The sequence below is a fragment of the Anastrepha ludens genome, chromosome X (genome assembly GCF_028408465.1).
Source record: "Anastrepha ludens isolate Willacy chromosome X, idAnaLude1.1, whole genome shotgun sequence".
NCBI classification, from domain to species: domain Eukaryota; kingdom Metazoa; phylum Arthropoda; class Insecta; order Diptera; family Tephritidae; genus Anastrepha; species Anastrepha ludens.
In genome coordinates this window covers 38,656,525-38,669,491 of record NC_071503.1, presented here as the reverse complement: position 1 = coordinate 38,669,491, position 12,967 = coordinate 38,656,525, and the positions used below count along the sequence as shown (strand labels likewise).

Sequence of the window (12,967 nt, the reverse complement as noted above, 5' to 3'; positions counted from 1 at the left end):
TAGAGCTATGGCTTCGCGCATAGTGCATTTTTTATCAGTTTTAATTGAGATGATTTGTTTCATTTGGATGAATTTTGGGCAATCTCTGCTTGAGGATGAGTGAGCACCCGAGCAGTTAGCACAAAAGGTGCGGGAGCATGACAAATCGCCGTGAGGGGGAAGTGAGCAATTTGCACATACAGGCGTTTTTTTGCATCGTTTGAGTGTGTGGCCAAGTAGTTGACAACTCTTGCACCGCATGGGGTTAGGATAGAACTGTTTTACTTTTGTTGTATACCATGACACTTCAATTTTCTCAGGCAAGTGGTAGAGATCAAAGGTTAATAGAATGACTCCAGAAGGCGCGGATTTGCCGTCAACGAATTTTAGAAACTTGTATACAGAAGTAACTCCTTGATCCTTTAGATTGTCAACTATTTCATTTTCAGAGACGTTATTTAAACACGGTGCAAATATTGTGCCTTTAGTAGAGTTAAGGTTGTTATGAAGTTCAAACTTAACTGGGCAGATGCCAAGAAGGGCTTTAGTTTGCAGAAATTTGTTAGCTATATTCATATTTTTAACAAACAGAAGTAAATTTCCGTCTCTTAGCTCTGAAATGTTTAAAATGTCGGTACTTACATTTTTAAGTGCCTTGTGAACAGCAAAGCAAGAGTATTTGCTAAGGGGTTTGGATGTATCAAGTGCACTTGCAATTAAGTATTTGGGGTTTTCTTTTATCACTGCCGGCAGTGCTGGGAACAACTCCTTAGTAATTGTTTGTGCTTTCTTTCTTTTGCGTTGAGGGCTTGCCGAAAGCAAGGCAAACCGGTTATCCCCGAGAGGGGGAGGCATTATTTCTTACCGAAGTCCGCAAGGTGAGAAGCAATATAAGGTCGTAAACAAATAAACAAACCGGTGCACGAAAAGAGATTAGAGAATAGAAGAAATAAAAACACTGCGATGAACTCAGATTGTAATCACTAGACTGCGAGAAGAGGAAACACAACCGAACGCCAAGAGTGCTAGTCGATGACTGAGATTTATGTATAGTTAAACATTATCTACTAGCACAGCACTTTGGGTTCGAGCTTTTATATGAATTTTTTTCTGACATTCGAAGTAATTTTTTTCTTTTATAATAATTTTTGTAAACTTTTCTATGCGGTTAATTTTAACTCGAATTTTTTATTTGCTCTTTTCTGTAGAACGTATCCACCGCATAAAACGAGATCTTTCAGTTTTGCGAAGTTAGCAATATATATGTACGTACATACGTATATGTATGTCATCTACATAAATGCTAATATTTTAATAAATAATTTAATAATAAAGTAACGTTTGTACTTTTCATATAGATTATTGAAAACATAATTATCAAAAAAAATAGAACTAAAATAAAAAGTAAAAAGTGAATGTATGCAGATCCGGGTCCCGTGATTTGAACCTGGTGCTAAGCATCTACGGATTTTATAAAAGCAATCATTGAGTAATTCAATGAAGCAGTATCAGAACGAGCACCCACATCAAACTCACATATCGAACTCACACATCAACTGACCTCTAAAACATATGCTGAATTTGCACCACAAAAAGCCATATTTTTTCATTTCCTGCTCAATCCACATGATGCCGAATAAATGTTATAAAGGGTTTTCCAATAATAGGTGTTATCTATCACTATCGAGAGATGATTAACGATTTTTTTTTTTTGCCAGAATTGGATGGTATTGATCTGGACAACGTTTATTTTCAACAAGACGGCGCTACGTGCCACACAAGCAACGAAACCATTGATCTTTTACGTGAAAAGTTTCAGGACCGTGTTATCTCTCGAAGAGGTGACCGAGATCATGTGATTTAACACCTTGTGACTTTTTTCTTTGAGGCCACATAAAAGAGAAGGTCTACGCCAATAGCCCAGGGTCGATTCAATACCTCAAAGATGGAATTCGTGAGGCTATCGAGGACATAGGGCAGCCACTTTGCAATTCATATTTATGCAATATACTTATTGTAGAATTCTTCCGAATTTGGCAAATTAGCAGATACATATGTATATGTATGGATAAGGGATAGGGAAATATTGTCGCAGGAAATGTATTTTATATGTATGTATATGCGGCCGCCGTAGCCGAATGGGTTGGTGCGCGACTACCATTCGGAATTCACAGAGAGAACGTCGGTTCGAATCTCGGTGAAAACACTAAAATTAAGAAAAACATTTTTCTAATAGCGGCTGCCCCTCGGCAGGCAATGGCAAACCTCCGAGTGTATTTCTACCATGAAAAAGCTCCTCATAAAAATATCTGCCGTTCGGAGTCGGCTTGAAACTATAGGTCCCTCCATTTGTGGAACAACATCAAGACGCACACCACAAATAAGAGGAGGAGCTCGGCCGAACACCCAAGCAGGGTGTACGCGCCAAGTATATATATATATATATACTTATATATATGCGTTTGTTTTTCTTCGTTCCCATAAGAAAGATGATATTTCGTATGTACGTACATACATACGCACGTATCTACATGTTTATACGGACATATGTATATGCGAAATGGTGAAAATTATAAAATGAAAATATGTTTAAATCTCAACCAGAAGAATTTGAAATTAAGAGACTGATAATTGATAAATGTGTTTTATCTAAAACTAGCTGGTTTACTGGTGAATGTAGAAAACATAGGATTCAATTATTAGATGTTTTCGTACTTTTATTCGTATACTTATTTATCTTCCATAAGAGAACAAAACGGAATGGGTTTTAAGCTTTCAGTAGTACGAAATTTTGAACACGTAACCTGGTTTACGTAAGCTAACAGCGGCTTTTGTTTGCATTATTACTGCATGCTTCTGCGCGCACATAGCACCAAAAACAATCATCTTTTGTTTGTGGGATGCGGTACACTATACAGTGCTAATTAACTGGGGCGGCAGCCCTTGGTCGGGAAAAACCCGAGTCATTCCGGTTACATAGAACCAGTTGCCATGGGAACCATCCAAAGCCATTGGGCCTGACGGACTAATCTTGCCAATGTTGAAGAAGCTGGGTCCATTGGGAGTAGAATACCTCACTAGGGTCTTCAATATGTCTATGGCCACTCTCAATATTGCTTTTTAAGTTTTACATCTCAAAACTCCCCCAGCCACTAGAGGGAGTCTCGCTGGTCTCCTACGCTGACGACTGCACCATAATGGCGTCGGAAAATTACATTGATTGCCTGTGTTCCAAGGTAAACGACTACCTCGCCTGCCTATCTCGCTTCTTCACTGCAAGGAACTTACAACGTTCCCCCGCTAAATCCACGGCGACCCTCTTCACCACCTGGTCAAAGGAGGTCAAGCTGCAACTTAAAGTGAAAGTCGATGATACACCAATTCCGACTGGAAACAATCTTCGACAGCTTGCTCTCCTTCTCAGCGCACACAACCGCTATTACCACTCAAGTACAGAATCGCAACAAGGTCATGTTGCTACCATCTATCAAGGCAAAATGCCGACCGGTTCTAAGCTATGCTGCTCTTGTCTCGTCGTCTGGAACCAGTGATTCGCAGTGTACAAAGCTACAGGCCTGCCAAAACACTGCCATAAGGACCGCGACAGGATGTCTAATGATGTCGCCAATACAACATCTTCACGACGAGGCCCACGTGCTGTCGGTTAAAGCAGAGAATGTTAATGCAATGAGAAGGAGCAAATGTTAAACGAGCTTTTTTCGAGTTCTAATTTGTAGATTCATAATAAGGTAATTTCAAATTCAACTTTGCTCACGAGTGGCGAATTGCAGATATTTACCACGCGAGTGACGCGAGTGGAGGGTTTCTATATTTACTTACCACGCTAGGACAGGAATTCAGATATTTTCTGCGTTTACCAAACTACTGAGGAAGTTCATAAGATTTTTCGGCACACTACTAAGGAAATCGAAGCGAATAAATTTGCGATTAAGAAAGCCGCGCGGCAGTTAGTTTGTGGTGCAGAAGCTAAAGTCGGCGGAATTATTCGTTTTGTTTTTTGGCACGTATTTAATTCAGGTTCAAGTCCTGAAGTCATATTTTTTTTTCTTGCACATTTTTTTTTACAATTCAAACCAGGAAAGTTTGGTAAAATTTTTGAGTTTATTTTAATTAAAATTTCTTTAAAATACTGTTTTTTTTTTTTGTATTTTATAAATGGAAATTTCTTTTCGGTATAAAATAGTTCATACTGGATATGACCTGATTTTTATATAAATCAATCAAAACAGAAAATATGTACATATGTCTATAATCTATTTCATCAAATCCAAATTATATTGATGAGAAAATATCATTCTAATATCCGTCCAGAAAGCCAAACGTGCAAACACACATACATATGCATATAATTACGCATACAAACTTTCAACTAACGCAGAATATGTGCATATAAAACTGCGAATCGAATAAATGAGTGATTTAGAAAATTTCATTAGTGATTGTAGATTAGCGCAATCGTGAAAGACGTGTTGTGTATGCAGTAAATCGTCCCATATTTGACTCAGGTTCAAATCCTGTACACAGTTTTTTGTTCGATATTTTTATTTAATTTTTTATATTTGGTTTAATTAGAATTGATTTAAAATAGTGTATTCAGGTTTTTCTAATACCTGTTATTTAGAAATTTAGTTTCTATATAACATTATTCATACTTCTTTTGAATTAATTTATATGTAAAACAGCCATAAAGGCAATCATATGAATATGCATTCCTATATTTAATCTCTTCAGTCAAATCTGAACTACTTACATACACATATTGATGAGAAAATATTCTGATATCCATGGATGCATCCAGAAAGCCAAACGCGCATACACGCATATGTATATAAATATATACAAACCTTCAACGAACGCAAAATGTATGCATATAAAAAACAGCAACTGCGACCGTCTTCTTGTCCGTCAGTGAAAAGATGGGATATGTATACCCTATGAGCAAAAAGAACCGGGAAGGTGATGTTGACTGTTTCCTTCGATTGCCAAGGCATAGTCCACCATGAGTACCTTCCATCGGGCCAGACAGTCAATAGAGAATATTATTTATCCGTTTTGAAACCTTAGAGAGATGCTGTGTGTTGGAAACCCCCGGAAATGTGAGCAAACAATTCTCAGATTTTGCATGATGATAACGCGCCATCGCACTGATCAAAGAGAATACAAATCGGCCTGCCGGGGGTGTTTGGAGGACTGGGTTAAACGTTGGCACATGTGTGTTGCTTCAGACGGGTCAAATTTTGAAGGATATAATATAAATTTGCCTTAAATTTAACTCTGTTTTGTTTAATTTAAACATTCCCGGTACTTTCTGATCATAAGGTACATATATGCGGCTTTGCGGACAGCAATGTGTGATTCGCTGGAAGTCGCATTAACTCGCGACTGTCGCACAGTTAGAAGACATATTTACATACATATAAGGGTGCATACATACATACGGAGGAGCGGCCACTCGACATGACAAAAATTTAAGATTTATCAAATATTGGCAAATAATTCCACGCGAAATATTCCAATATTGACTATTTTCGAATGGTCGCGAAAATTGGCATATGGTGGGTCGTTTTATGAATGAAATTGAAATATGAGCTCGAACTTATGAATGAACTTTTTGTTTTTGTTCTAAATTGTTCAGCGCCGTCGCTGATAGAATCATGGCCGCTGCGACTGCGTCTACGAATGTATTTTGTTTTTGTAGTCGCTAGGCTTAGATTTTAGCTTTGGGCGACATGCGCATGTGAGGTATGTGTTTTTGTTGTGTTCTAGAATATTTTAGAATGTGTGGAGGCAAAGCGGCCATCGCGTTGCGCTTGCTGTTGCTTTTGCGTCGATCAAAGTATTGTGTTTTTGTAATTGCAATATTAGGAATATCGACTGATGAAAGACAAAAGTATACGGAAGCAAGAAGGGAGCGCTGTGCTCGCGCTTATATGCATGAATGTATGAACGTGCATGGATATAGTAACATATGAATACAATTATTTTGTAGGAAGTTTAGAAGGCAAGTAGGTATATATGTGAAAAATCTCAAGCGTTTTTGAGATGAGAACTTATTTTTCGTGGGACATGCGCGAATATAATTGCCTGTTAAAAACAAATGCGAGCGCGTTCGGTGGTAACTTCACAAGTGATCTATTTATTTCTGAATTCGAGTTTTTATAGTGTCTTAGCCTAACGGATTAACTTCAAATGTATGTAATTGGAGTAAATATGTATTGCTCTGTTACGTTTATGTAATATAGGTGTTTATACATATATAGTGCTATTTTTAAATTCATATACGAAAATTGAACAGTATTTTTAGAAAACAGTAAGCTTAATATTGAAACGTTACGAGAAATTATGGAATTTAACAAATTATGATAATAATGATTAAAATTAAATTAAATATATAAAATTAAATTAATAATTAAAATTCTAAGCCATTTGGCGTAACACCGGCCACCTTGAAAGGCTCATGGTCCTTTAACGTCTGATGGCAGTACGGCGAGCTTGTGAACGGGGCGTTTAATTACGCCCGCTTTGGTTGCCACGTCTGCTACGCGGACTTTGCCGTCTTGCCCTGTTACGATTGCGGCGACGCGGCCGAGCACCCATTGCTGCGGTGGTGTGTTGTCTTCCTGAACCAGGACGAGGTCGTTCAGCTCGAGGTTGCGTTTCGGATGCAACCACTTGTTCCTCTGTTGAAGACCCAACAGGTAGTTCCTGGACCACAGTCGCCAAAACTGTTGCTTGAGACAACAGACAAGTTGCCATCTGTCGCAGCAACGCATTGGGTCCATCGATACTTGGGCTGGTGGCAGCGCTCGAAGAGGGCACCCAACTAGTAGGTGCGCTGGTGTTAGGGCCTCTCCATCGTTCGGGTCCTGACTCAGTGGTACCAGGGGTCGCGAGTTGAGTACGGCCTCGACCTCGACGAGCAGCGTCTGTAGTTCTTCGGCGGTGAGCAGCGCGTTGCCGATTGCGCGCACGAGAAGGTGTTTGGCGGACTTCACTGCCGCCTCCCATAACCCGCCGAAGTGCGGTGCCCTGGGTGGTATAAAGGCGAAGGTGAATCCTTCGTCCGTTGCGTATTTCTGTACTTCCGGTTGTTGGGCCTCGAAAGCATCCCTCAGCTCGCGAAGCTTGCGATCGGCGCCGATGAAGTTGGTGGCGTTGTCGCTGTATATTTTCCGCGGCATTCCTCGGCGTCCAATGAACCTTTTTAGGGCGAAAATAAAACAATTAGAAGACAAGTCTGTTACTAGTTCTAAATGTACTGCCTTTGAAGTGAAACAAACGAACACTGCGATATATGTTTTTACTGGGGGTCTACCACGTATTTTCAATGTAGTATATACGGGACCACAAAAATCTACTCCACATATTAGAAAGGGTCGTAGTGCACGAAGCCTATCGGCAGGCAAATTTCCCATTATTTGGGTTTGCAGCTTCGGCTTATAATGAAAGCAGTGTGTGCAGTTTCGAACGGTACGACTACAAGCTTCTCGAGCATTGACCAGCCAAATGCGGTCTCGGAGAAGCGCTACCAATGCCTTTGCTCCAGCATGGTGATTTCGAAAATGTAGGTACCGTAAGTATGTGGTAACGAAGTGCGAGTTCTTGCTTAAGAGCAGTGGGAACTTAGCATCATATGGGAGAGGCGCATTTAATAGGCGGCCTCCTACTCGGAGTAAATTAAACGACAGCGACAATTCCGAGTAGTTGTGCAAAAATGGATTAAGTTTTTGCAAACTTGAGGGTAGGGTGGTTCCTTTGGTGAGTTTCATAATTTCTTCACCATATTCAACATGTTGAACCACCTGAATGACTTTGAGGAAACTTAATTTAATATCCTCAGCCGTCAGCATTTGTGTGAATGTCGCAGATGGGTTTCTAATGCGTTTTATCCATCTTAATATGTAAGTGACAATACGAAGCAGTTTTTGATGAGAAGATACTCTTTTGGTGAGTTCCATAATTGGATGCGATTCATTTGCTTGAACAACTAAAACTGTTGCGTTCCGTTTCTTCTCTAATGCTTCGTCTCCTGGAGAGAGCTGGAAGTGGGTGTTTGTTGGCCATAACGCAGGGTCTTCTAGGAGGAACTGTGGACCGCTAAACCAGATAGAATTATTCAATTCGTCCACGTTACAACCCCGAGACACTTGATCCGCGGGATTTTGCTTAGTTGGCACATGTCGCCAAGTAGCTTTATCCGTCAACTCTTGGATTTCGGACACTCTGTTTGCAACAAAGGTCTGTAGTACAGATGGATGCGTTTTGATCCAATGCAAAACAATTTCGGAGTCTGTCCAGAAGTTTATATTTTCAATTGGCCGACTCAACATTGGCGCTATTCGTGACCATAATTTGGCCAGCAAGTGGGCTGCCGAGAGCTCTAGACGCGGAAGAGATTTAGTCTTCAGCGGAGCCACTCTAGACTTTGCAGTAAGCAGCGTACATTTCGTTCCACCAGCCGAATGGCTACGTATGTATATACAGCAGCCATACGCTCGAATTGAGGCGTCGGCAAAGCCATGAATTTGGCAGCTTGCACTCGACTCGGTGTGTACAAACCGAGGAATGCTTATTGATGGTAGCTGCAGTAGATTGGCTTTGAAATTTTCCCAGCTGGTGTCGAGGTGCAATGGAATCGACTCATCCCAATCTAGTTTTTGCAGCCAAAGCTCTTGCAATAAGATTTTTGCTTTGGTAACTAGTGGGGCAAGTAAACCAAGAGGATCGAAAAGACGAGCCGAAACTGATAATATGTTTCGCTTAGTGGCTCGTAAACTGGTAAAGTTGTCATTTAAGACAAACCGAAACAAATCTTCCTTCGGCAACCAATGGATTCCAAGTGTTTTTGTGGAGTCTGTGTGATTGAAGTTTAAGGCCTTCTCAGAACTCTCACAATCGAAAAATGATGGGTGATTTGAAAACCACTTAGATAAATTGAATCCTGCCGAGTTTAATATTTTAACTACCTCACTTCTAATAAGATCTAGAGATTCGAAATTATCGGATCCTGTAAGCAGGTCGTCTACATAAAAATCTCCTTTTATTGCCTTTGAGCCGAGTGGATACATATGTGTATTGGCATCGCTGAGCATTTGTAAACACCGTGTAGCGAGAAATGGAGCAGGCGCAGTGCCGTATGTTACGGTGTTAAGTCGAAAGATTTGAAGTGGCTCAGATGGATGCCGTCTCCACACTACAAGCTGAAAGTTTTTGTCTTCTTCGTGCATGAGAATTTGGCGGTACATTTTAGTAATGTCCGCCGTAAATGCATATTTATGCAAACGAAAACGAAGAAGTGTTGAATACAGCTCTTCTTGAATGGTCGGCCCAACCATCAAGATTTCATTCAACGCAATTTGAGACGAGGTACGACTTGATGCGTCGAAAACAACACGTAATTTAGTCGTCGTACTTTCAGGCCGAAGAACGCATTGATGCGGAATGAAGTAGTGTGGCTCACTCGGGATCTTATTATTTGTTGGGCTCATGTGACCCAATTCGATGTATTCATTCATGAAGTCCAGATACATTTGACGAAGTTCTGGATCTTTCAAGGTCTTTCTCTCCAGGGCCTGAAACCGCCGAGACGCGGTTTCATAGGAATTACCGAGTAACTTACGGTCATCTTTGAAAGGCAGTCTTACTTGAAGCCTTCCTGAAGGCAAAACTTTAGTAGTTTTTACGAAAAATTTTTCACACTCTATTTGTTCAGGTGTGAATTTTGTCGAACTAGCCCCTGAAGGTATTTCTTCCATCGCCCAGAACCTTTGGACAATGGAATCTATATTTGCTAGATCTTGTTCAGTACGGCATAATGTGCTACTGACTGTGGGAGGAGGACGTTGGTTGGAGGCGTATTTGCCAGACACAACCCAGCCTAAAAGTGTCTTTTGCAATGTTGGGTGATTGGGGCTGGCCTTGATCTGGCCTACAGCTAAAAGCTCGAAAAATGTTTCAGCACCTAACAAAAGATCTACCTTTTGAGCCTTATAAAATTCTGGGTCCGCTAAGCTAATGTTTTTAGGAATTTTCCAGCCATTAATATTTACGTTACGATCTGGATGGCTGGCTGAAATGGATCGCATTATCCAAAACTGTGCCGAAAACTCATAATTATTGACCCGCGATTTTACAAATGTATTTAATTTCGTCCTTACTTTTTTGGTTGCATTTCCGATGCCGATAATATTTAAGGTCGTACTTTCGCGACGGATTCGTAATTTCTGCGCCAAATCCTCTGTCATGAAATTCACCTGAGATCCAGAATCCAGCAAGGCTCGTGCAGCAAGGTACTCTCCGGAGCTACCTTTTACGTTGACTACGGCTGTAGCCAACATAACCCGATCTGGCGTACTCGTCGTGTGCATGGCATGCGAGGTCGAAAGTTGTGGTGCAGTTGCAAAGGATACAGGGTACTGGTGCAGCAACGTGTGATGCGAACGGTTGCAAACACGACACCGATCCGTTTTGCACTTTGAAACTGAGTGCCCCTTTCGCAAACAATTTATGCATAAGGGGACTGATTTAGCAAACTCAAATCGCTGCTGAGCAGAGAGAGTTTTAAAAGTAGGACACGCGGGTATACTATGATCATTTGATTTACAGTGCGGACCCACCGGCTGTTTTATATTTGAAGTCACTAAGGCAGCTTTCGTCCTTCCCGCATGAAGGTGGGGTTTCTGAATGCTGTGACTGCTTGACGGCTTGAGCCTCGACGTTGAGGCTTCATCGGCAGATAAATGTTGGTAGCGTTTATTTAATGCTGCCTCACACTCACGCCATAATGGCAGCTTATCATAATCCAACTGTTCCTCCCACTTTGACCGAGTAACGGTGTCAACTTTTGACATTACCAGATGAATTATGATAGCGTTTGTGATGTTTTTCTCGTCACCTAACGACAGCAACGAGTCGTAAACAGCCGACACTGTATCAATCCTTGTGCGCAATGAAAGCGCAGATGGCTTTGGGATAGTTGGCAGTTCAAAAAGTTTGGAAATTGTGTCGAAAAATATTAAGCATTTATTGTCATAAACTTTTTTGAGACTAGCCAACGCCTTCGAATAATTTTCGTCCGACATTTGGAAGGCCTTTACCGTTCCCAAAGCTTCACCAGACAGACAGTTAACCAAGTGATTAAATTTCTCAATGTCTGGGATTGTAGGATCGTTGTGCACCAAACTCTCGAACAGACTCATAAAATTTTTAAATTCTGAATATTCCCCTTTAAATTTCGGTAGCGACATTTTCGGTAGTCGCGAGCTGTGAGGTGCAACAAAGGATGATTCGGTTATTGACGATTTATTTCTCGCCAGAATAGATTTTATAACGGACTTAGTTTCCCCTATTAGGTCCTCTAACTCCCCACGGGCTATGTCTTCCTCGTCGATTTCTTCAATTTTCGACTGGCACTTCATAAGCTTATCGCTATGAGAGTTCAAAATGTCCAGTCGACACTCCAATTCAATAGGATCTAACGACATTGTTTTATCGAGGAGACCCGTTTTTATGCGCACTATACTATTTTTCGCAACAGTTCGCTGGCGCTTTAGTGATTTCAATTCCATAATCTCCTTACTTGGAGAGAGACTTGGAACTGCTGTCTTTGGCTTGCTCATTTTGAGTTAAATTATTTAAACTCCCGAAAAATTTGCTCAATGTCCACAGAAACGAAAAAATATCTGTGAGAGTTTGTGGCTGAAAAAACGAAAACGAAAAGATGGCTGAATAGCCTGCACAAATCTCAATCAGAAAAACGAAAAATAGCTGTTGGACAAGGCTGTGGTCAGGCCACGAAAGGATGAGCAAGCACAGTAGCACAACACTACGAAAATTGTTCAACAGATTTGCGAAAAATCGATTTTTGTTTAAATTATTTCCTTGTAAATAATCCGTATTTACGAAAAATTTATTTAACTTTATAATAATTTTAATTTAATTGAACTTATTGTTCGAAAAAAAGGTCTTCAATCTCTTTAATTTTGTTTTTTTTAAATTTATTGACGATTTCGCATTTAAGGTCACACCCTTTATTATCAAATCCCAACGTACCCTTGTTTCACTTTCGCGGAGTTTTATATACGTATATTTGTATAGATAATTGTACATATGGTACATGTACACATATGGGAGTGTGTACATATATGTATGTATATATATGCAAGAAAGTGAAAAGGGGATGCAAAAAATTGAGAGTGTTTATCAACAACAACCACAACTTTCAATTTATTGCACTTGTTACCTGTATAGGCTTATTGCAAGCCTTGACTTTCCTTTTGCAAAGGATGCAGGTGCAGGTCATTCCTGGCGGCGACAGAACCAGCGGTAGGGATTGCAGCGACGGCGGGCGATGACGGCAGCAGCAGTGACCAGAGTAGCAGCGACGGTTACAGAGATGAGAGCAGCGGCGAGTATGGCAGCAACTGCGAGAACTGTGACAGCGGACAGTGATATATACACGAGGGCGACGAACTGCAAATGAGCAGCGGTGAATTGCACTGTTTTTTTTTTTTTTAAAATTGCCTTATTTTTGGCCGAGAACATTTACATATCACTGTGACCGTTTATATAAGTACCGCACTGTGTATTGTAGTTTATTCTTTTTTATTTATTATATTTTTTTTTTTTTTTTTAAACTTTTAACGTTTTTTTGTTTTTTTTTTTTTTGATAGATGTATTAGTTTTTTTTTTTTTTTGGTTTTTGGGGGCTCACTGTCACTGTGCACTTTTTTGTATATGCATATACATATGTATGTACATATATTAGTTTTGCTGTCTGTGAACGGACCGCGCAGGCAATATTCGTTTAGTTATTTATTCGGCTGGTTATTTTAAATGTTAGTTATTAAAAATTTGCGTGCACAAATTGCCAACTTTTGGTCTTTTATTACTATCACTTTTTACCACTTTCGCACTACTGTCCCTGCTCGGGCGCCATGAGAAATCTCAAGCGTTTTTGAGATGAGAA

General features: G+C 40.3%; 1 protein-coding gene across 1 annotated transcript; it reads right to left on the bottom strand.

Annotated features, from left to right (window-relative positions):
* Positions 1-6,455: 6,455 nt before the first annotated feature.
* Positions 6,456-11,618, bottom strand: LOC128869945 (uncharacterized). Its single transcript, XM_054112544.1, has 3 exons — positions 11,097-11,618; positions 9,307-10,964; positions 6,456-7,200 (listed from the first exon to the last, which is right to left on the bottom strand). Exons 1-3 carry the CDS (start codon positions 11,616-11,618, stop codon positions 6,456-6,458), a joined length of 2,925 nt encoding a protein of 974 aa, XP_053968519.1.
* Positions 11,619-12,967: the final 1,349 nt, after the last annotated feature.

Bases quoted from the DNA above. Each gene is read 5' to 3' on its own strand.
- LOC128869945 (XM_054112544.1), bottom strand. From the start codon at position 11,618: ATGAGCAAGCCAAAGACAGCAGTTCCAAGTCTCTCTCCAAGTAAGGAG. The intron at 10,965-11,096 runs GTAAAGGCCTTC...ACTATCCCAAAG, and splicing joins CTGGTGAAGCTTTGGGAACG to CCATCTGCGCTTTCATTGCG. The intron at 7,201-9,306 runs GTATTCAACACT...CGCCCTAAAAAG, and splicing joins CCGACCATTCAAGAAGAGCT to GTTCATTGGACGCCGAGGAA.